At 35.7% G+C, this 12,444-nt stretch overlaps 1 protein-coding gene across 1 annotated transcript in view; it reads left to right on the top strand.

Moving 5' to 3' along the window:
* Window positions 1–11,032, top strand: part of LOC133232607 (uncharacterized) — a 60,511-nt gene extending 49,479 nt beyond the window's left edge. Inside the window, exons 21-25 of the mRNA XM_061392258.1 lie at window positions 4,452–4,505; window positions 5,191–5,295; window positions 7,613–7,666; window positions 10,079–10,183; window positions 10,931–11,032. Of these exons, the coding sequence (XP_061248242.1) occupies window positions 4,452–4,505; window positions 5,191–5,295; window positions 7,613–7,666; window positions 10,079–10,183; window positions 10,931–11,016 (404 nt within the window). The 3' untranslated portion in view covers window positions 11,017–11,032. The remainder of the gene's footprint in view (window positions 1–4,451; window positions 4,506–5,190; window positions 5,296–7,612; window positions 7,667–10,078; window positions 10,184–10,930) is intronic.
* The last annotated feature ends 1,412 nt before the right edge of the window (window positions 11,033–12,444 follow it).

Genomic DNA, 12,444 nt, shown 5'->3' on the forward strand with positions numbered 1-12,444 from the left:
AAAAACCATAGCCTTGACTAGATGGACCTTTGTTGGCAAAGTAATGTCTCTGCTTTTTAATATGCTGTCTAGGTTGGTCATAACTTTCCTTCCAAGGAGTAAGTGTCTTAATTTCATGGCTGCAGTCACCATCTGCAGTGATTTTGGAGCCCAGAAAAATAAAGTCAGCTACTGTTTCCACTGTTTCCCCACCTATTTGCCTGGAACATTACCAAACCCCAAAAGGAAACCTCTTACCCACTAACAGTCATTCCCTACTCTCCTCTTCTTCTCAGCCTCTAGCAACCATTAATCTGCTTTTCATCCCTACCGGTTTGCCTGTTCTGGAGATTTCATGTGTTCTGGAGAATCATAAGTGACTGGTTTCTTTCATATAGCATAATGTTTTCAAGGCTCATCCATTTTATATCATGTATCACCACTTCATTCATTTTCGTTGCCAAGCAATCTTCCATTATATGGATATACCACTTTTTGTTTCTTCATTCGTAAGTCGATGAACATTTGGGGTTTGTTTCCACATTTTGGCTATTATGAATAATGCTGCTATGAATAGTCTCATGTAAATTTTTATGGATACATGTTTTCATTATTATTGGGCATATTCTTAGGAGTGGAAATGCTGGAACATATGATAACTCTATGTTTAACATTTTGGGGGAATTGAAATTATTTTACAAAGTAATTGTATCATTTTACATTTCCATCAGCAACATGTGAGGGTTCCAATTTCTTCACATCCTTGTCACTACTTGTTATTATCTCTCTTTTTTATTATAGTCATCCTAGTGATGTAAAGTGGTAGTTTTAATTTTTATTTATTTTATGTCTAATGATGTTGCACATCTCTTCATGTACTTGTTGGCTATTCATATATTTCCATTAGAGAAACATATATTCAGATTCTTTACCTATTTTTCAATTGGGTTGTCTTTTTATTATTGAGTTATAAGAGTTCTTTATATATTCTATATAAAACTCCCTTATCATATGCATGATTTTCAAATACTTTCTCCTGTTCTGTGAGTTCCTCACTTCCTTGATGGTGTCCTTTGAAGCACAAATGCTTTTAGTTTTGATGAAGTCCAGTTTATCTAGTTTTTCTTTTGTCACCTATGCTTTTGGTGTCATATATAAGGATGTTTTCCTAATCCACAATAAAAATGATTTATTTTTATATTTCTTTCTAAAGGTTTTATAGTTTTAGCTCTTAATTTTGAGTCTATGATACATTATTTCTGTATATGGTATGAAGAAGGGATCTAACTTCAGTCTTTTGCATGTGGATGTATAGTTGTCTCAGCACCATTTGTTGAAAAGTCTCCTCTTCTTCATTGAACTGTCATGATACCCTTGTCAAAAATCAGTTAACAGTGAATACAGTGATTTATTTCTGAACTCTCAGTTCCTCTCCATTGATCCATATATCTAGCCTTTTGCTGGTACTTCACTACATTGATTACTATCACTTTTTAATAAGGTTTGAAATTGGAAAGTGTACGTCTTCCAACTTTGTTCTTTTCTCTGAGATTGTTTTGGCTATTCAAGATACCTTGCATTTACATTTGAATTTTAAGATTGGCTCTTAAAATTTGGCAAAAATGCCAGCTAAGATTTGATAAAAATGTTCTTGTGTTTCTAGATCAATTCAGCATGTGAGAGAGGGTAGGGGATAGTCACAGAGAATATTACCATCGTTTCAATATTAAGTGTTCTGATCCATGATCATGGGATATCTTTCCATTTATTTAAGTCAATCAATTTCTTGCAATAATGTTTTATAGTGTTTGAAGTATGAGTTTTGTCCCTTTTTTTTTGTAAATTTATTCCTCAGTGATAGGTGATTTGTTCTTTTGATGTTACTATAGATGGAACTGTTTTCTTAATGTTATTTTGGACCATTTATTGTCATTACTTTTGTGGGTTTTTAAATTTTATTTTATTTTTGGGGGGGTTTTGAATTTTTTTTATTTTTTAACTTTACAATATTGTATTGGTTTTGCCATATATCAAAATGAATCCACCACAGGTATACATGTGTTCCCCATCCTGAACCCTCCTCCCTCCTCCCTCCCCATACCATCCCTCTGGGTCGTCCCAGTGCACCAGCCCCAAGCATCCAGTATCGTGCATCGAACCTGGACTGGCGACTCGTTTCATATATGATATTATACATGTTTCAATGCCATTCTCCCAAATCATCCCACCCTCTCCCTCTCCCACAGAGTCCATAAGACTGTTCTATACATCAGTGTCTCTTTTGCTGTCTCATATACAGGGTTATTGTTACCATCTTTCTAAATTCCATATATATGCGTTAGTATACTGTATTGGTGTTTTTCCTTCTGGCTTACTTCACTCTGTATAATAGGCTCCAGTTTCATCCACCTCATTAGAACTGATTCAAATGTTTTCTTTTTAATGGCTGAGTAATACTCCATTGTGTATATGTACCACAGCTTTCTTATCCATTCATCTGCTGATGGGCATCTAGGTTGCTTCCATGTCCTGGCTATTATAAACAGTGCTGCGATGAACATTGGGGTACACGTGTCTCTTTCAATTCTGGTTTCCTCAGTGTGTATGCCCAGCAGTGGGATTGCTGGATCATAAGGCAGTTCTATTTCCAGTTTTTTAAGGAATCTCCACACTGTTCTCCATAGTGGCTGTACTAGTTTGCATTCCCACCAACAGTGTAAGAGGGTTCCCTTTTCTCCACACCCTCTCCAGCATTTATTGCTTGTAGACTTTTGGATCGCAGCCATTCTGACTGGCGTGAAATGGTACCCCATGGAAACTCCTAGAGAATATAGGCAAAATACTTTGGTTTTTAAAGATTTATTTATTTGGCTGTGCCAGTTCTTACTTGAGGCATGTAGAATCTTCGATTTTCGTTGAGGCGTGCAGGATCTTTAGTTGAGGTATGGAAACTCTTAGTTGCGTCATGTGGGGTCTAGTTTCCTGACCAAGGGTCAAACCCAGGCCTCCTGCATTGGGACCATAGAATCTTAGCTACTGGATCACTAGGAAAGCCCCTCATTACTTTTAAAATTATTGATATTTGGCTTTACAATGCAATATATGATCATTTTTGTAAATGCTCCCTATGTGAAAGGAAATATGCATTCTGAAATTATTGGGTACAGTGTTGTCTATATGTCCATTAAATCAAGTTTGTTAAATTTGTAGTTCAAATTTCCTGTAGTCTTAATGCTTTTTTTCTGCTTATTTTATTAATTACTCATTGAAATATATTAAAATATCCAACCATAATTTAGAATTTTTCTTTTTCTCCTTCTAACTTGGCATTTTTTTGTGTTTGTGACCATGTTGTTTGGTGTCAATATAACCCCACTACTTTGTTTTTGCTTAGTATTTGTTTGGTCAATATCTACCCATCCTCTTACTTTCAACTTCTCTAAATCCTTATATTTCAGATATTTTAAATTCTTAAGTTTTAGATGGTTAGATCACTTCCTTGATTAATTTTTCCTAACATGTAAATAAGATATAGTAACATTCTTTATCAACTGTTCAAAGAACACAGAAAGCAGAAACACTTCTGGTTTAATTTATGAAACTATCTTAATCTTGATACCCAAACTTGATGAAGAAAACACACAAAAAAAGGAAGATCAGTAGCCAGTCTCTCTCATAAACAAATGTGCAAAAATCCTAAACAAAATATTAGCAATATGAATCTATTGTTTTTATTTTTGTATTACTAATAGCAGTTATGATATTACTAACATATTTGTGTTTAAATCTACTTTTACTCAATGCCTTTATTTGTACCTGTTCAACATTCTGTTTTCTTCCATCCTTGCTTTGCTTTTGGGTTTCTATTATTTTTCTTATTAGTTTGGACTTTTTAAAGATTATTTCAGAGATTACAATATACATCCTTAATTTATCTTACTCCAATTTTGTATTGGGCTTTTATCCTCATTCAAGACAGTGCAAGATTCTTGGACTATTTTAATTTTGTTAATCCCCCTTCCCAACTTATTGTCTTGTTTTACACACTATGTTCCTCTAGAATTACTCATACATTATCATTTCATTTCTTCATATTCTTTCCAACAGTCCTAAATTGAAAGGGGCCATTGAATGTTAAGCAGGATTAAAATTTTTTCAACTTATTCCTAAAAACTACTTGTAAAATTTTATAACATTGGGAACAAAGAGGAATTTATAAGTAGGATTTAAAAAAAGACTTATACATAAAGAATAAAAGTGTGAACACTGGAGGAAATAGTGGGACGCATGAAACAAAGTAGAGGAAAGGACTAAAACAATTTTTTATGTCTAAGTAACTATTATATAAAATGTAATAGAATAGAACTAAAATGTAAGATGATATCAACATTCTAGCTGAGGGCAGGAATCACAGGTTGAGAAAGCATAAGGAACAGTCTCATTGTTATATATGACTGCTTTGTGTCTTACAGTGGATGGGAAAGTTGATCTAAAAAATGTGACACTGAGTATGAAAGACTTTACTGGTGAGTTTCTATGACACTGAAATCATAATGCTTTATAATAAGTCATATTTTAGATGCTCTTGTCTAGTAGTCTATTGTTCATAGTAATTTTGACATTTACCCAATTATCATTAAAGATTTCTACCTGAAAAAGTCCACTCAATCTCTGGTTATCTATGTATTAAAATGAAACCACAGACTTTGTTCTCATAACAAGTTCTATCTATGGTAGAGATACTATATAGGTCTGTCTTTGCCTACATGTGAATAGTTAAATTTTAGGTAAGCATGTGAAAAAATAAGGCAAAGCCTTGGAAAGTGCAAGATAATATATTTTTGTATGTGTATGTGTGAACAGTTACATAAGTCCGTATAATATCTCCTCTCATAATTATTTCTTTTGGCAATTCATTATCCAATCTGATAACTAGATTTCATTCTGCATATTATTCCCAACTTTAAGAGAGCCCTCACTATCTCAATATTATAAGAGCAAACTTACTTTGACTTCTATTGATACACTGAATTTCCATATCCTGTTTTGCCTCTGCTTTTTAATCAGATTGGAAATGATGCCACATAAAGTATTATAAATGTATCTAAAGATACATGCAACATAGGCTAATATCATGTTCTAGTGAACCTCTTTAAAACATTGAATAAAATTTCTAAAGTTTTCACCTATAAACACTCTGTCTTTTCAAAGGAGAAAAGATTAATGCCAGTGATCTGAAAAATGTTCTTGGAGACATGGGGATAGAAGTCAATGATAAGGAATGTCTGGAACTGCTAAAATTACTGCCAGTTGATGGTGAGCTGCATTTGGGTTACTGTGACCCCCAAAGCATTGAGTTTTATGGTTCTATTTATGATGTTTATACTTTAAAGTGTCACGTGTTCATAAATACCTGCCCCCACCCTACAGCTCTTGCTTTCTTATGAACAGTGTCTCTATTTCTCTATGCGAACTCAAGGACAGAGATCAACTGTCAAAAGAATCCTCTTCCAAAAAATCAATGTTGAGGAGGTAAGATGTTACTGATGATTTTGAAAAAGGGGAGGAAGGAGTGGAATTTACATTTTGTCTCTCTCAGTAAGCATCAAAAAAGTCCTCAGAAGAAAGTTTCTTTTTTCCTTTAAGTACAAAAGCTCAACATCTTTCTGATAGCTTCTCGACAAAGCATCTTCTCAGCAAAGTTCTATGTATCCCTGTAAGTAAATCTTGTACCAGCTGCCAAGAAATTAGAGTTTTCTGTATTATTATATCAGTTCAGAAGTTAACAACATCTTCAAGCCTGAGCTTTGTAGCATCCAGTACCAGCAGCTGCATCATGAAGAAGAGCCTGAAGAAACCTGAACAGGCTGCAGGTTACAGTCTTCCACCTCAAAGCAGCATCTCTGCAGAGAATGCAGAATACTTTGAGTACAAAGATGAGTCTGAGTTTGCAAAGCCTCCATGTTATTATATTACCTGGCTAGACAGCACATTAAAAAGCAGAGACGTTACTTTGCCAACAAAGGTCCATCTAGTCAAGGCTATGGTTTTTCCAGTGGGCATGTATGGATGTGAGAGTTGGACTATAAAGAAAGCTGAGCACTGAAGAATTGATGCTTTTGAACAGTGGTGTTGGAGAAGACTCTTGAGAGTCCCTTGGACTGCAAGGAGATCCAACCAGTCCATCCTAAAGGAGATCAGTCCTGAATATTCACTGGAAGGACTGATGCTGAAGCTGAAACTCCAATACTTTGGCCACCTGATGCAAAGAGCTGACTCATTGGAAAAGACCCTGATGTTGGGAAAGATTGGGGACAGGAGGAGAAGGGGACGACAGAGGATGAGATGGTTAGATGGCATCATCGACTCAGTGAACATGGGTTTCAGTGGACTCTGGGAGTTGGTGATGGATGGGGAGGCCTGGCGTGCCGCGGTTCATGGGGTCGCAATGAGTTGGACACGACTGAGTGACTGAACTGAACAACACTACCCAGTTATAATGAAGGCAAGAGAATCAAGCATGAAACTACTATCCCTTCAGTTTCTGGAAGAGATGAGTATTTTGTGGGTCAGGATGACTTCGATAATGCTGACCAACTTAGTTTAGGCAACAACAGGATTTTCATGTGAACTTTTTTATGGCATTCTTCTTTAAAACTAGATTGGGTATTTCCTGTCTGCTTTCCTGGCCACTTCAACTGCAGGAAAGTATGAGGCCATTTCAGGATTTGGCCTCTCTCTAATCAAGCAGATCCTTGTTGTCAGGTTTTCCACCTATTTCCCTGGATATTTTGATGGTCAGAATTGTCTCTGGTGGGTGTTTCTGGTTTTAGGTTTTCTCCTGTTTCTCAGAGGATTTGTTAATTATGCAAAAGTTTGGAAGATATAAAAACTCAAATTTCTGCAGGACAGAGTTCTCTTTATTTAGCGAAGACATTTTCTGGCAGAGGCCTTCCTGCGTTTATGATTCCTCTCTCAAGAAACAAGAGAACATCTGCAGGAAGTGAATCGAGATGCAGAACACAGAGGAATAACCACCTGCTTTTAGAGAAGAAAGTGCTATTGAAAAAGAGAAAATAGGATGAAGCAAATTCCTGCTGTTACTCATTAGGCCACTGACATGTCAAACTTGAACTGGAAGAAGTAAAGAAAACAGAATAGAAATGTGATAGAAAAAAGGAATGAAAAGAATTTAAAATAGAATAGGAAAAGATGGTGAGTTTTAGCTCTGTAGCATATAAACTGGTAGTTGCTGTGGATGTGAAAGAGTAAGTAGATCTATTAATAATACCAGAATTGATTATGATGAGCCAAGTTCTGTCCTCACCACACACAATGATGACACCTTATCCCTATTTTACAGTGGAGAAACCTGAGGCATAGAAAGGGTAAGTAATTTGCCTAAGGTCACAACGTTAGTCAGTAGCAGAGCAAGAATCTGAACCCGGACTCTTAACCTTTACACCAGACTACCACTCTATACCATAATGCCACCTTTTCTCATTGCTTAGCTTCATCATAATTTGAAGGTAAAGATGGGTAGATTTATAAAGTCAGTCACAAAGAGAAAAGTCTGATCCTTAAGTTCTATCTGTGAGTCATTCTCTGTCCTGAACTATGCCTTTTCTTACAGGTGATAAGAAAGTTTTTCAGAATAGACTGCTAGCAGCTTTGAAGTCTTTTAAAGGTGGGTAATAAATGTAAGGAGAAAGTACACAAAACTGAGATTCTCAATCTTTGTATTTACTTTTTCCTAGTCATTGGATCATGATTCCTCTGCCAGCCCTTTTAAATGTTGACGCTATAGTTTTGTTTTGTTTTGTTTGAGTGTATGCTGTGTAGACTTGATCCCAAGGTCAGATTCAAAGGAACCAGTCCTAAGTATCTCCACAGTTCTCTTTTTGTGTACTCTTGAGTAGGTCAAGTTGGAGTTTTAGTTTTCATAGTGCTGAAAATAACCATCACAATGCACAGCTATGATCTATTAGTTTTCCTTTCTTTTTTCAGTATAAAAGGTGTCATTCCCAGTAAATATAAAAATTAAAGAAAAACTCATCACTCATATTGCTACTGCTGAATCATTGCCACTTTTTATATTTTGAAGCCCTTAATGTTAAAATAGCAAAAATTTCATATAGTCAAAATTGCTCTAAAATCTCATTGGAAGACTCCATAAAAGAAACCAACATTCTAGTCTTGATAAGTCTGGTATAGTCACTTTTTCTTTTTTTTTTTTTTCTTTTTTTTTCTCTAATTTTATTTTATTTTTAAACTTTACATAATTGTATTAGTTTTGCCAAATATCAAAATGAATCCACCACAGGTATACATGTGTTCCCCATCCCGAACCCTCCTCCCTCCTCCCTCCCCATACCATCCCTCTGGGTCGTCCCAGTGCACCAGCCCCAAGCATCCAGCATCATGCATCGAACCTGGACTGGCAACTCGTTTCCTACATGATATTTTACATGTTTCATTGCCATTCTCCCAAATCTTCCCACCCTCTCCCTCTCCCACAGAGTCCATAAGACTGTTCTATACATCAGTGTCTCTTTTGCTGTCTCGTACACCGGGTTATTGTTACCATCTTTCTAAATTCCATATATATGCGTTAGTATACTGTATTTATGTTTTTCCTTCTGGCTTACTTCACTCTGTATAATAGGCTCCAGTTTTATCCACCTCATCAGAACTGATTCAAATGTATTCTTTTTAATGGCTGAGTAATACTCCATTGTGTATATGTACCACAGCTTTCTTATCCATTCATCTGCTGATGGACATCTAGGTTGCTTCCATGTCTTGGCTATTATAAACAGTGCTGCGATGAACATTGGGGTACACGTGTCTCTTTCCCTTCTGGTTTCCTCAGTGTGTATGCCCAGCAGTGGGGTTGCTGGATCATAAGGCAGTTCTATTGGAAATAAAAGCAAAAATAAACAAATGGGACCTAATTAACCTTAAAAGCTTCTGCACATCAAAGGAAACTATTAGCAAGGTGAAAAGACAGCCTTCAGAATGGGAGAAAATAATAGCAAATGAAGCAACCGACAAACAACTAATCTCAAAAATATACAAGCAACTCCTACAGCTCAACTCCAGAAAAATAAACGACCCAATCAAAAAATGGGCCAAAGAACTAAATAGACATTTCTCCAAAGAAGACATACAGATGGCTAACAAACACATGAAAAGATGCTCAACATCACTCATTATCAGAGAAATGCAAATCAAAACCACTATGAGGTACCATTTCACACCAGTCAGAATGGCTGCGATCCAAAAGTCTACAAATAATAAATGCTGGAGAGGGTGTGGAGAAAAGGGAACCCTAGTCACTTTTTCTTCCAATGATATGGAATAGATTGTTATTCCTACAGTAAAGCAATTAGCTGAAGTAGCTGGCTTGCCTAAGAGCCATAATGTACAAAAATATATCTCATACTAGAATCTCACTGAGTGAAGATGCTCACAGTATGATAGGCTTAGTGGAATTTAGTCCATCTGATGGAACAGTAAATTGATGTTCATCTGGAGTTTTCTCTACTTAAGTGCTTGTGGCTCCTGGAATGTCAGGGAGAATCATGTGAATTATTTCATTGTTCATTTATACTGGGCATGTGGTTTTAATTCATATAAGTTAAATGATTGTTTGATATAATTACACCCTATTAAAAAAGCATTTTTTTCTTGTGATACCCATTTTTTGTAACACCTATAGCTATGTAACTTTCTGTGGAATGAAAATACAATGGTTTACTTCACAATATCTCTTGTCTTTAGATATTTAAATTCAGGGTACTTTTTTCTTTTTCCACTTATTATGAGTAAGATTATAATAAACATTTACCTGTCCCCTTTGACATGAGCTTTTTCTGTATTTCTAAAAGTGAAATTAGTGGGATAAGAGTTATGAACATTTTAAAGAATTGTGATGGTTATTGCCAAACCACTTTCCAATAAAGTAATTCTAGTTAACACTCTTACCAGCAGCCAGATATATTGAGAGCCGAGAGCTGGTTTAACTCATCAGGACAAGAAGTATTTTTCTTATTGTATCTTTATTGAGTTTTTTGCACATTTATGTCTTTTTCCTAAGGTGGAAAAGTTGATGTCAATAATCTGAATCCAGTTCTTGGGAGCATGGGGATCACGCTCAGAAGTAAGGAACTTAAAAGTGTAGTGGAAAAGCAACCTATTGATGGTAAGCATTGAATTTCTAAAACTAGACTGATTTGAGGAGTTAAAGAAATTTTTAAGAATTTGAAGAACTAGTCTTAAACTAAGAAAAAATCCTATCTTTTGTCATTTTTATTCATCTGAAATTGTCATCCTGCTCAACTATCAGTAATTTTGAGGGGATATTCACAATGGTTTTATCAGCTCAGAGAATGGCTGGGAGAAACAAACTTGGGAGCAGGGATTAATGAATGAATGAATAACAGAGAGAGCCAGAAATGACTGAGAGAAAGATATCCATAATGGGGAGTAATGGAACATCCTTAATATTTCTTCAAGTATCTAACAACCACATGTCATCACCATTTAGAGATAGATAAATAAGTTGAAAACATTAAAGGAAAGCTGATTGAGAATAGATGAAAGATTCAAAGCCTCTACCTTAGGATCAGTGCCAGATATAAGGTTCACCAAAAAACCAAACAAAAAACCCTGACTCTTTATAAATGGCATTTTTACGATGCTTATAAGAAAGCATCTGAAGACCTAAGAACTGAATAATACATTTGTCATAGTCAGACACTGTGTTAGAAGGACACGGGACAAACACTGTTGTTCTTCTTACTAATAATGAATCAAGCATTCAACAGGAAATATAAATTTAAGGTGAACACAAATAATTTAGTAGAATATATAGACTTTCACTGCGGTCTAGGTCACAATTTTTCTAAGTTCTGTGTCATTGTCTGAATTTTTATGCTTTGTATTACAGCTGATGGAAATGTTCCTCTGAAAAAAGTGATGAGTGATATTAAGGCAGTTACAGGCAAGTTAAAAGTTATAAGATTAAAATCCTAACTCTCCTATTCCATCACCCTGCCTTCCCACTTTTTGAGACAGGTATATCCTAAATTTTATGTTGCTTATTCTTCTTTTGAAAAATCATAGCTTTATTATCTAGGTGATAATGCAACAGACATAGTGTTTTCATTTTGCTTCATTCAACACTATAAAAATGCTATCATAAATGTGCAGTATTCCCTAATCCTAACCGTAATAACATTCTAACCCTAAAACAAGTTCTATATTTCATTTTTTATTTAAAGATAATTATGTATTTATGATTTTGTAGTTTATTATTGTAGTTTCTTTTCATTGTTATATAAATGTTCTATTTGCAAATACGCCATAATTTATTTATCCCGTCTCCTGTATATGAATATTTATATTGTTAGGCAGGAAAATGAAATTAAAAGGGATCCCAATTGGAAAGGAAGAAGTAAAATTGTCTCTCTTTGCTGATGAGGTGATCTTACTAATATATATATATATATAAGATATATATATACAAAACCACGAAAACTCCACCAAAAACTCAGAACTAATAAATTCAGTAAAGTCGCAGGATACAAAATCAACATATAAAAGTCAGTTGCATTTAGAGTTTGATATCACCAAGATGGTAAAGTAGGGGACCACACTCTCCACGAAGATCAACAGTTAATTAGATATCCACCAACAGAGCAGTTCTAGGAGAGCTCAGGAGTCCACTTAAGAAACTAAAGCAACCCAGTGCAGTTTAAACCTGAGAATAACTGTGTTAAAGGGGTAAGAACAATTGATTTTGCCTGTATCAGCACATCCCCTTGGTGGCACTGTCAGCACTTAGAGGGAACTCCCCAGATAGAAAGAGTTCTCCTAGCAGGAGGAGAAAAATAGGGTAGATGACTAGCTTCTCCATCCTTTCAGGGAACTTCACAAAGGACCTACTTTGAGGACTTCCCTGGCAGTTCCAGCGGTTAAGACTTCAGGCTTCCACTGCATGTTTCATCCCTGTCAGGAACTAAGATCCCACATGCCACATGGTTCGGCTGCAAAAACAAATGAACAAAAATCACAGGACTTGCTTTGCTTTCATTCCACCCAGAGACCCAGAGAGGTGCAAAGCTGAGATATACAGAGACAGCTAGGAATAAAGAAGAGTAGGGCTTAACCACTAACAGCAACACAACAGGATCAGCTTCAGTCCAGTGCAGAGGACTCCTACTTCCAAACACAGTCACATTACAAGGTACTAAGAATTAGAACATCAACATATAAATACAAAATGGACACAATTTGGTTCATAAAATGAAATATTATTTAGCTTCAAAAAGACATGAGGACTTCTGTGGTGGTCCAATGGTTAAGAATCCACCTGCCAATGCAGGGGATACATATTTGCTCCCTGGTCCAGGAAGATTCCCACTTACCACAGAGTAACTAAGCCTGTGCAGCACACTATTG

The sequence above is a fragment of the Bos javanicus genome, chromosome 19 (genome assembly GCF_032452875.1).
Source record: "Bos javanicus breed banteng chromosome 19, ARS-OSU_banteng_1.0, whole genome shotgun sequence".
Classification (NCBI taxonomy): domain Eukaryota; kingdom Metazoa; phylum Chordata; class Mammalia; order Artiodactyla; family Bovidae; genus Bos; species Bos javanicus.